Raw genomic sequence first — 12,091 nt, 5'->3', positions numbered from 1 at the left:
CAGACCCTAGCTCTGCACAGCACAGACAGAACAGACCCTAGCTCTGTACAGCACAGACAGAACAGACCCCAGCAGAAAGTCGCGCTCGGGTCCCGGATACTCACGGCCACGGAGTTCTTCATGTCCGCCACGGCGGAGGTGAACTCGCTGAAGTGGAGCTCGGGGCAGTAGACCAGGGGGTGCGCCAGGTCCCCGCTGCTGCGCCCCGCCCGCACGCAGGCCGCCTCCCACTGCTCGCTGTTGGTCATCACCGCCGCGTGGTGCTTCCCTGTGGAGATGCCCTGGAACGCAAACAACCGCAAGGTGAGCACAGTGTGAGCACAGAGTGAAAGCAGGGAGACCACAGGGTGAGCGCAGGGAAAGTGCAGGGTGAGCACAGGGTGAGCGCAGTGAGCGCAGGGAGACCGCAGGGTGAGCGCAGGGTGAGTGCAGGGTGAGCGCAGGGTGAGCGCAGGGTGGGCACAGGGTCGGCACAGGGGGAGCGCAGGGAAGGTGCAGGGTGAGCGCAGTGAGTGCAGGGTGAGTACAGGGAAAGGGCATGGTGGGTGCAGTGAGCGCAGGGTGAGCGCAGGGAGAGTGCAGGGGAAGGGCAGGGTGGGCACAGTGAGCGCAGGGAGAGTGCAGGGGAAGGGCAGGGTGAGCGCAGTGAGCGCAGGGTGAGTACAGGGGAAGGGCAGGGTGGGCACAGTGAGCTTAGGGAGAGTGCAGGGTGAGCGCAGGGTGAGCACGTGGCAGCGGAGCATTTCCTCACGGTGGACAGTCATGTGCACGCAGAGGGGGAGAATGCTTGCCCTCTGCATTCTGCAAATTTCACGCACTGCAACAGCAAGTCTAACTAGTGACTGGTGATCAGATTCCACAGCACAGCCACACAAAAGGCTGCAAGACCACTGTAACAATTAGCTTTGATAAGCTGTGCTCTAGAAAGGCTTTTTGCCTCGCCCTGTCTAGAGCTTACGGAACATGGGCCCCATGGGGCGGAGCCCTGTGGAACACGATCACTGTGGGGGGGGGGGGGGGGGGGGGGCTGAGGAACACGATCACTGTGGGGGGGGGGGGGGGCTCTGGAACACGATCACTGTGGGGGGGGGGGAGGGGGGCTGAGGAACACGATCACTGTGGGGGGGGGCTGTGGAACATGATCACTGTGGGGGGAGAGGGGCTGGGAACACGATTACTGTGGGGGGGGGAGGGGCTCTGGAACACGATCACTGTGGGGCGGGGGGGGGCTGTGGAACACGATCATTGTGGGGGGGGGAGGGGCTGTGGAACACGATCACTGTGGGGGGGCTGTGGAACACGATCACTGTGGGGGCTGTGAACATGATCACTGGGGGGGAGAGGGGCTGGGAACACGATTACTGTGGGAGGGGGAGGGGCTGTGGAACACGATTACTTTGGGGCTGGGAACATGATTACTGTGGGGGGGGGGGCTGTGGAACATGATTACTGTGGGGAGGGGGAGGGGCTGTGGAACACGATACTGGGGGGGCTGTGGAACAGGATTACTGTGGGGGGGGCTGTGGAACAGGATTACTGTGGGGATGGGGCCCTATGGAACAGGATTACTGTGGGGATGGGGCCCTGTGGAACAGGATTACTGTGGGGATGGGGCCCTGTGGAAATTGTCAGGTGGCCCTTGTGGGATGCGTTCACATACCTGGGCCCCGGTCAGGGTGGCCATGTCCAGGATGATGTCAGCAGAGAGGTCCTTGCTGGCATAGACCACCCCGTCGGACAGCACCAGCCTGCCCTCAGCGTCCGTGTTGTTGATCTCCACGGTCCTACATCCCGGCAGGGGAAAACAACGCCCTCAGCTTCCACAGTCCAAACACACAGTGCACCGAACAGAGCTCCTGGAGAAGACTGCCTCGCCCTCCCGCCAACCCCGCGATCTCAAACTCACATCCGCCTGCCTCGCCCTCCTGCTAACCCCGCGATCTCAAACTCACATCCACCTGCCTCCCCCTCCCGCTAACCCCGCGATCTCAATCTCACATCCACCTGCCTCCCCCTCCCACTAACCCCGCAATCTCAAACTCACATCCGCCTGCCTTGCCCTCCCGCTAACCCCGCGATCTCAAACTCACATCCGCCTGCCTCGCCCTCCCGCTAACCCCGCGATCTCAAACTCACATCCGCCTGCCTTGCCCTCCCGCTAACCCCGCGATCTCAATCTCACATCCGCCTGCCTCGCGCTCCCACTAACCCCGCGATCTCAAACTCACATCCACCTGCCTTGCCCTCCCGCTAACCCCGCAATGTCAATCTCACATCCGCCTGCCTCGTGATCCTGCTAACCCCGCAATCTCAAACTCACATCCGCCTGCCTCGCCCTCCCGCTAACCCCGCGATGTCAATCTCACATCCGCCTGCCTCGCCCTCCCGCCAACCCCGGGGTCTCAAACTCACATCCACCTGCCTCGCCCTCCCGCTAACCCCGCGATCTCAAACTCACATCCACCTGCCTCGCGCACAGTGGACTCGTGGGTACGCAGTCATGCTCTGCTCACAGTTAGCGTGAAAACATGCTGAAATAATGACGCCAAAGCAGCATTCACATGTGGAACACATGAACAAAGCAGCATTCACATGTGGAACACATGAACAAAGCAGCATTCACATGTGGAACACATGAACAAAGCAGCATTCACATGTGGAACACATGAACAAAGCAGCATTCACACGTGGAACACATGAACAAAGCAGCATTCACATGTGGAACACATGAACAAAGCAGCATTCACATGTGGAACACATGAACAAAGCAGCATTCATTTTGCCAACAGTCTGGTCGCTTATCTTAGTCGCACAGCCAGTGGCTATCCGGTATTTCACTGGGTCAGTGGCAGGATATCTGGAATCATGGTTTATTAAAGCGTAATAAGAATAACCACCGCCATGGGGAATGTAGGCAATCTTTCGTCTATTTTTCTTAAAACACACCTGATACGGTAGCAAACAAACAAATATCAGAGGCCATGTGAAATGCTTCTGGGAAAAAAACCATCATCACTGACATCTATTGGGTGTTGACAAGAGAGCCGCGAGGCAGCAAGGTCTTACAGCTTCTCTGCGGTCATGTGATCGGTTTTCTCCCCCCAGAAGCGTTTCACATGGTGTTTGGTTGTTTCTTACCACATCAGGCACGATTAAAGAAAAAAAAAAAAAAAGGAACAGTTGCCTGTACAGTGCGCCCCATGGTGGCAGTAATTCTCATTACCGTAATTAAATGTGTCCCACAGCCCTGGCCAACAGCGTCACACACGGCGGTGCCGGTAACTGCCGTCTGAGCTAGCGGCTGCCAGACGCTCAGCGCTAACGATGGGATGGATGGAGGCCACAGGCCGAACCGAGGCTCATACAGTCCCAGCCAGTCACGACTGTAAAATTTAGTTAACTGGCCAGAGCAGCTAGCCGATGTTAGCCTGCAGCGGTGTCACTAGAGTTGGAGACACCCGGTGCGGTCGACCGTTGATGTCACCCGATGTTGGCGACCTTGGGGGGGGGGCGGGGGTGCTGCTGTTTGAAGTTCGCCGACCGGGCGGGGTAGCTGTTGGACAACGCGGTTTGTGCTGTTCGACAAAGCGATTCTCGTCACATTATTACCACTAGTTAAATCAACCGGCAGCAAACTGCTTCGGAGAGATTCAACTCGCCGCTACACAAAACACTGCACAAAAACAATTATTGGCAGTCATTTCGGTGTCACCCCCTTCTGATGATGTCACCCACTGCGGTCCGCACCCCCTGCGCCCCCCTAGTGATGCCTCTGTAAGCCTGCCAATGAGGAAAAAGTGAATCATCACAGATAACATCCTGCCACATCCTGTGTAATGCTCACTCACACCTACAGGAACCTAAAAATGTTTGTCACAGATGTGTGATGGTTACTGTGAGTTCTGTGTAGCTAGTTTGAGTGGTATCATTTATTTGTTGTACTCCAGTTAGCTATTTTTTTGTCAATAGTAAGGCACAGTGTAGCTGGATGCATATGCTTGATGATAATAATAATAATAATAATAATAATAATAACAGATTTTATTTATATAGTCCTTTTATCCCCAACTCAAAGACTATTTACAATATACATAATTAATCCATTAACGTTGTTTTTATTCCAACGCTGAAATGGAGCGTTTCCATGTGTTATTACGAGATCCTGAGCCGGCAAATTTACTTTTACGCACGGGCCCTAAACAGTAAAGTTCTGGAACACTGCTGGGTAAGGCTGCATGCGTTAAAAGGGTTAAACCGTGGTACCTCGCTCATACGCAGACTGCAGCCTGAAGTGCATTAACCTCCAACATAATCGCCTTCATTTGTGAGGGAACGTGGGAAATTCTCAATGTGTTCCAAAATGTGAATTCTGATGTAAGTAAAAAGCTATTTTTCCCCATCCGTGGTCCCTGGACAGGTATAACAATGAAATGCAAAGTCAAAAGGCAAAGACCACAAAAAAGTCCTTTACGGATATAAAACCACAATAAACGGCTGTGAATTACAATCCAGAAGAGCGAGCTTAAAATTGCCCCGTGCACAGCAGGTGATACCACACGCAGAACCTGAGCCACAGCTCCACACCTGCTGCCCCGATTAAACATCACGGGTCCGGTGGTTTCGGCACCGCGAGGGCTTTCCCCTTCCCACTTCCTGTTTTCCGCTGCAGTTCCAGAAACAACCCGGGCCAGGCTCCCTGGCCCGTGTCATGAAATATGAAAGTCGGTGTTTCGTGTGAAGTGAAAGTCGGGTTCAGTGGTTGGGGAAGTGGGCTTATCACCTGACCAGCTGCGGTTTCCATTCTCAGTTATGGCACTGCCATTGCACCCCAGAGCACAGGGACTGAGTCTGGACTGCGTCAGACCCAAGAGCACAGAGACTGAGTCTGAACTGCGTCAGACCCAAGAGCACAGGGACTGAGTCTGGACTGCGTCAGACCCAAGAGCACAGGGACTGAGTCTGGACTGCGTCAGACCCAAGAGCACAGAGACTGAGTCTGAACTGCGTCAGACCCAAGAGCACAGGGACTGAGTCTGAACTGCGTCAGACCCAAGAGCACAGGGACTGAGTCTGAACTGCGTCAGACCCAAGAGCACAGGGACTGAGTCTGAACTGCGTCAGACCCAAGAGCACAGGGACTGAGCCTGAACTGCGTCAGACCCAAGAGCACAGAGACTGAGTCTGAACTGCGTCAGACCCAAGAGCACAGGGACTGAGTCTGGACTGCGTCAGACCCAAGAGCACAGGGACTGAGTCTGAACTGCGTCAGACCCAAGAGCACAGGGACTGAGTCTGGACTGCGTCAGACCCAAGAGCACAGGGACTGAGTCTGAACTGCGTCAGACCCAAGAGCACAGAGACTGAGTCTGAACTGCGTACATGGCATGTGCTAAACGCCTAAATGTGCTTGCTGTGTACATGCAGTGTACTAAACGCTTAAATGCACTGTGTTGAGAGTGTGAGTAACAGCGGTTCTCACTTTCCAGAGTAGAGGGTGTGGATGTCATCGGGTCGGGTGGCCTTGGGTCCGACTGAATTCTCCGCCAGACAGAAGACGGCGTGGAGCGTGTCCTTGAAGCCCTGAAAACACAGCCCCACAGTGAAACCCTGAAAACACAACCCCACAGTGAAGCCCCTGATAACACAGCCCCAGAGTGAAACCCTGAAAACACAGCCCCACAGTGAAACCCTGAAAACACAGCCCCAGAGTGAAACCCTGAAAACACAGCCCCAGAGTGAAGCCCCTGAAAACACAGCCCCACAGTAAGGACCCTGAAAACACAGCCAGGGACCCCCCCAGTGATGACCTGGGGTCACCAGCCAGGCCTCCCTAGACACCCCTCCCGCGGAACAGCTATGCCGTTCCCATGGAATCAGACGAAATGCAGGCGGACTGGGAATACAGCCAGTCAGATCTGGTGGGATCTGGAAACACTCGAGACCAGGGGAGCCCAATCTTATCCGAAAAGGGCCGGTGTGGGTGCAGGTTTTTGTTTTAGCCCAGCGCTAAGACACCTCACTACTTTGGAAGGTCTTGACTGAAGGCCAGGTGCCGTAGGGTGCACCCACATTGGCAGTTTCCAAATAGGACAGGACATCCCTGCACTAGCCTCACCATCTGGGATGAGCACCAGGGAACAGAGCCATTTAGAAATGAACTGGGATGGGCCGCACCTGTTTGACAGTCGCTTTGAAGGCTCCAAGAATGGCTGCCGCTCCACCACAGTCCCTCTTCATCCCGGGCATGGTGGTCTGGGGAGAAAAACAGCCACTACATCACACACACATACCACACCCTAAAAACACTCACCTAACCCAACACCCCCCACACCCACACACACACACACACAACCTAAAAACATTGACCTAACCCAACACCCCCCCCACACACACACACGCACCACAACCTAAAAACATTGACCTAACCCAACACCCCCCCCCACACACACACACCACACCTAAAAACATTGACCTAACCCAACACCCCCCACACACACACACACGCACCACAACCTAAAAACATTGACCTAACCCAACACCCCCTTCACACACACACACACACATACCACACCCCGAAAACACTGCCCTAACCCTATTCCACATCACACACACGTACCACACCCTGAAAACACTGCCCTAACCCTAATCTACATCACCCACATGTACCACACCCTGAAAACACTGACCTAACCCAACACCCCCCCCACACACACCCGTACCACACCCTGAAATACTGCCCTAACCCTGACCCACATCACACACCCCAAAAACACTGCCCTAACCCTATTCCACATCACCCACCCGTACCACACCCTGAAATACTGCCCTAACCATAAACCAAATCACACACACGCAAGACATTCTGAAAACACTGTCCTAACCCTAACCCACATCACACACCCTGAAAACACTACTGAAATGATCCTCTCTAACTCTGAGATAACCTCCGTGTTACTGGGAGGAGACTGAGGCTAAGGCAGCTGAACTGGTTTGCGCAATCATGGACTGACTTCACTGAAATGCAGGTTCTATTAAGATGTGTGAAGGGCCTGTACAGAACCCCTCACCCCATTTTGCTCGACTACTGTCATGGTATGTCATGCGCTTTCTGGTGTCCATTCGACCGTGAGGGAACTGAACTGTAAAATTACGTCTGTTATTTAAGACTACATAATATTAAAATGGTGCTGAGACACGCTTATCTCCATTGGGTTCCCGCTGACCCACCCTCCTGCGGCAGTCAACCCACACCTTTCCTGAGCTGAGATCCCTGGTCATACACGATCCCCTTGCCCACCCAGGCGATGGCCTGAGTGGCGCCCTCTGGTGTGTGACTCAGTACTGCAAGGGCCGGGGGATGTTCCGCCGCCTTCCCCACCCCGTAGATCCCTGAGGAGACAAACAGCCGTGAGAACCACACACACAAACAGCCGTGAGAACCACACAAAACCAGACACACAATTCAGCTGTGAGAACCACACAAAACCACACACACAATTCAGCCGTGAGAACCACACAAAACCACACATACAATTCAGCCGTGAGTATCAAACAAACACACACATACCAGCATCCAGGAAAGTCTCTGCTCAAACACACCTGTGCAATTTATAACTGAGCACAATTTTGAGCACTTAATTTGAGCAACAATTTTTGGAATGCACTCTGTCCTGTAATCATATGTCATCAAGTATCAGCAGGCTTTTTTCTTTTATTAAGGTATCTATACCCAATTTTAACAATGTTGTAGTATTAGCAAATTATGTATTTTATGATTTGCATGATCTCTGTGTTGTATATGTGTGTGTTTGAAAAGCCCATCTAGAGACAAGTTTTGGGAATTAGCATATGCTATAAATGCTGTGACACATCGCACCCCATTTTTGTTTTGCAATAATCTATGTTTAAATGCATCTGTCCCTATCAAATAAACATTCAATAAAAAACCAAATAAGCAGCTGCTCCAGTCAGATTACATGTTCCCTGCTGAACCTGATCCTCTGGCAGCACCTGAAAACCCCCTGCCCCCATGCCACCAGCCCTCAACCACGCCCCCAGCCCCCAACCAAATCACGCCCCCAGCCAAATCCACCCCCCCCCCCCCACCCCGACCCCCAAGCCCCCCTCTGCTAACAGTGTAGTAGGGCCGCTCAGATGGACAGCAGTACCTCCAAAGCCCTTCTGCTTGAGGTCCTCCCCCCGGATGATGGTGGGAGTGATGCCCAGCTCGTTCCCCACTGCCTTGATCTCCTGCAGACACAGACACAGATCAGTCACAAGACAATACCTGCTGTTCCTGACTAATACTCATTTTTCTTACCTTAAACATCTGACACCACATCAGCCATCAGAGTGCAAAAGGCCTTCGCTTTCGTCTGATTATGACATACACAAGTCAACTGCCTCTAATTAATCAGGAAAAACATCGCTGAACATATTTCTACCGAAGTAATCACCTTTGCTTCCACGGAAGGTTCTCGAACTTTTAAAAATTAAATCTAGACAAAAACTTAACACCCTGGAGACTTCCCACCCCTGTGATTGGCTGAAGGCCCCACGCACCTCCAGGAAGTGGTCGGTGTTCATCTCATTGCAAGGGGTGTCCACGATGCGTGCTGCCAGTCTCACGCCATCTGCTGCATGGGAGAGGCACTGCAGGAGAACACAAATACGGTCACATGACAGGAGCGGGGAAAACTGATTGGATACGGGCCTCGCACTCTTGATTGGTAAAAATCGAATACTGTTTGACCCACAATTAGCTATACTGTGTCAAAAAAGAACTGATAACAAAAATGTTTGAATGTTCCTGGCTGAATTTATATTCTGGGGAAAGAGAGTATAGGTATAGGAGCACACTCCAGCCCAGTAGGTGGCAGCAATGTGGCAAAAGCTTGTTTTACAACTTCAATAAAAAACGAAGAATTTATGAAATGAAAAATCCTCGTAGAACAACATGAGCATTTTTAAAGTCTCAACTTGAACTTCAACTTATTTCCTAAACTGACTGAAATGAAATGGAACTGAAACCACAGGTGTAGTTAAACTTAAATTGACCATTAAGAGAGACGGGTGTAACCAATCAGGAGGCCGTAAATGATAAAGTCCCATCATGCATCAGAGAGAGGAAGAGAAAGAAGGCTGTCCACAGCTGTGGGGCTGTGACTGTACCTCCAGTGTGGTAAGATCCAGGGGTCCATTGTCCTGGCCCACGGTGATGAACTCCACGGCAACCGTTTTCTTGTCTGTCCGACGGGAGGACGCGGACCGGCGGGAGAACAGGGGGAAGGCCCGGGCGATGGCACAGGCCGAGGCGAACACCTCAGACCGCTCACACACCATCTACAGAACAGAGAGACCACCCTACTCACACACCATCTACAGAACAGAGAGACCACCCCGCTCACACACCATCTACAGAACAGAGACCACCCCACTCACACACCATCTACAGAACAGAGAGACCACCCCGCTCACACACCATCTACAGAACAGAGAGACCTGCCCGCTCACACACCATCTACAGAACAGAGACCACCCCACTCACACACCATCTACAGAACAGAGACCACCCCGCTCACGCACCACCTACAGAACAGAGACCACCCCGCTCACACACCATCTACAGAACAGAGAGACTACCCCGCTCACACACCATCTACAGAACAGAGACCACCCCACTTACACACACACAGCACGTACGCAGGGCCACACACACGCACATACGCACGCATGCACAGACACACGCACACACCAGGATGCAGCGGCTGGCTCCTCCAGGCAGGCTTGTACGGAGCAGGCGGGTGAGGAAGTGGGCGGAGGAGGGGCTGTTGTGGCGACTGACGCGGGAAGGCAGGGCCGCGACGGTGGCATGGCTCAGGTAGAGGGGGCAGCTGTCAGTCGGGTTTGGGTTGAGGGTGCTCAGGGCGGACTGCCAGGTCTTAAAGCGTAACCAGAGACAGACTCATTAGCGCTGCAAAGTTAACCATCCGCACGCATACCACTTTACAACAGTCCAGGTTTCTACTAGAACCGGGTTAGTGGGGTATGCTACAGCCATGGCTAAATAATTTAAATGCTTACTTAAAAGCTAAGTCATAATTTACACAACCTAAATGAAAAAATACTGAAAAGTTTAGAATCCGTCGAAGTCGACGCGCAATGAGTGACTATCTCGTGCAGAATCAGCGGCGGTTTTGCGCTTAACTCATTTGCGGGTGCAAAAGTCTACATCCGCAAATGTTTCCTCGTTAATGTTTTGCACCGAGGCGGTTTATCAAAGCAGGGTTGTCTAGCAATAAAACGGATCCGATCAACCTGAAAAGGAACGCGGCAAAAAGCTAAGACAAAGCTCGGTTTCAGTCTTTCCCTGTTGTAAAGAAACAGAAAGTTAAAAACCTGCCAAATCAGAGCTTACTATATTACACCACAGTCATGCAGTCATCTTCTGATGACTGAACACAACCCTTCCAAACAGATACACAGCGGTGTAGTTTCTTTCAACGCATCCATGACACGCGAATCGTGCTGTAAGACTATCCATGGACCATCAGCTTTACCTGATTTACTTGACTTGCCATTTGAAAAATGTGCCACTGTCCAAGGTTAAATATCAAGATTAGATTTGCGTAACATTCTTACTAACCCAGTCAAAGATCGATCGCGTTTACATGGTTAATGCGCATACACAAAATGGTTTGTTTTATATATTGCTGAACATTCAAAGCAGGACGAAAACAACTAATTACAGTAGGCTTTTGGTCGCAAAAACAGTTGCTAGCTATCAACGCTAGCTAATATTACTGATGAGCTAGCAAGCTACATCAAAATAACAGTTAAATATTGATAATCCGGATAGAAGCGTCATGTGCACTTGTTATTGGAGACGCCAATGACAAAATTATCCGACGATGTTAACCGTTTCCATTTGTGAGAATCAGCCTAGTTCACTGTCAAAGATCAGCTAGTTGGCTAATGCTGTTTAGATAACGTGCAGGATGCACCCCGCGGGTTATCTTCTGCCCATACAATAGCATTAAAATCTTACGTATTAGCTGGCAGAATATGACAAGCGCATCATTAGACGCTTTTCGTCTAATATTGAAGGGACTTCCGATCGCTTGTTATCGGTTAATGACAGATTTTGCGGATGAAGCGTGTATCTAAACTGTTTTCTCTTGTTTTATAACAGATTGACTCGTTACCTCTTTGCTGACGACTGGCTGCAGTTTCCCCTTCACTTGCGCCCAAGAGAGTTGCTGGAGGTTGCTTAGCTGTCCGACGACAAGCACCGGGCGGTTTTGGGGCTCAGAGTCTCCGGCAGACGCCTTAAACTCAAGCACCACATTCGCCATCTTTACGCCGCAAAGACGAGAGATTAGCGGACTTTGACCTGCCGGGGCTGGCCAGCTGACCCGTTTCTCTCGCGAGTGCTCCGAGGGGCGTAGCGCCGAATGAAATATAGGTCGGCCATGTTTGTAAGGACGTGTCAATTCTGAAAATGTCAGGAACGCTAGTGACTAACTTCACATTTAAAAAGTTTTTTTAATGCAGTATTATTCGTGGGTTACAGATTCAGTGTTGTTGCAGAGGTAGGCCTATCTCTTAGAAAATAACGTACAACTTAGGTTCGCATTCTGGGCTATGCTAATTTGACATTTTGTGGCTCAGTAGCCTATTAACTTTAGTATCTGTTACAATTACGAATGAAATAGACTGTTTAAAATGTTTCTATAATAGCAAACAAAAGTTGTGTAGGCCTAAACAAGGTGTTATACCACAGTGCTTATGCTACGGGGGTTGATCCTCCCAGGCTGTAGGTATGAATCCCGGGTGTGACATTGTTGCTCCTTCTAAGCAAGGTGCCCAACCTCCTTATTGCTCCCGTGAACATCCAGCTCTATCGACTTATGCCACATTTTTGGCAAGTAATGATGCTTTGGATGATTGCGTCGGCTATATGTAAAATATAAAGTTTATAGGCCCTAAAATTGAAAGTGGAAACTAGCCACCTACAACCCAGCAATAGACAGGGTTAATTACGAAAATGCGCCTGATCCCAGTAGGCTACAAGAAGGCTACAATAAAATTC

At 51.3% G+C, this 12,091-nt stretch overlaps 1 protein-coding gene across 1 annotated transcript in view; it reads right to left on the bottom strand.

The window, feature by feature from the left end:
• npepl1 (aminopeptidase like 1) overlaps nt 1-11,432 on the bottom strand; it is a 14,768-nt gene extending 3,336 nt beyond the window's left edge. Inside the window, exons 1-10 of the mRNA XM_064305077.1 lie at nt 11,205-11,432; nt 9,755-9,940; nt 9,172-9,342; nt 8,563-8,652; nt 8,169-8,250; nt 7,250-7,389; nt 6,175-6,252; nt 5,480-5,580; nt 1,661-1,784; nt 105-281 (exon numbers count right to left, since the gene is read on the bottom strand). Of these exons, the coding sequence (XP_064161147.1) occupies nt 105-281; nt 1,661-1,784; nt 5,480-5,580; nt 6,175-6,252; nt 7,250-7,389; nt 8,169-8,250; nt 8,563-8,652; nt 9,172-9,342; nt 9,755-9,940; nt 11,205-11,354 (1,299 nt within the window). The 5' untranslated portion in view covers nt 11,355-11,432. The remainder of the gene's footprint in view (nt 1-104; nt 282-1,660; nt 1,785-5,479; nt 5,581-6,174; nt 6,253-7,249; nt 7,390-8,168; nt 8,251-8,562; nt 8,653-9,171; nt 9,343-9,754; nt 9,941-11,204) is intronic.
• Nucleotides 11,433-12,091: the final 659 nt, after the last annotated feature.

The sequence above is a fragment of the Anguilla rostrata genome, chromosome 13, assembly GCF_018555375.3.
Source record: "Anguilla rostrata isolate EN2019 chromosome 13, ASM1855537v3, whole genome shotgun sequence".
NCBI lineage: Eukaryota > Metazoa > Chordata > Actinopteri > Anguilliformes > Anguillidae > Anguilla > Anguilla rostrata.
This window is presented reverse-complemented; position numbering and strand designations above follow the sequence as displayed.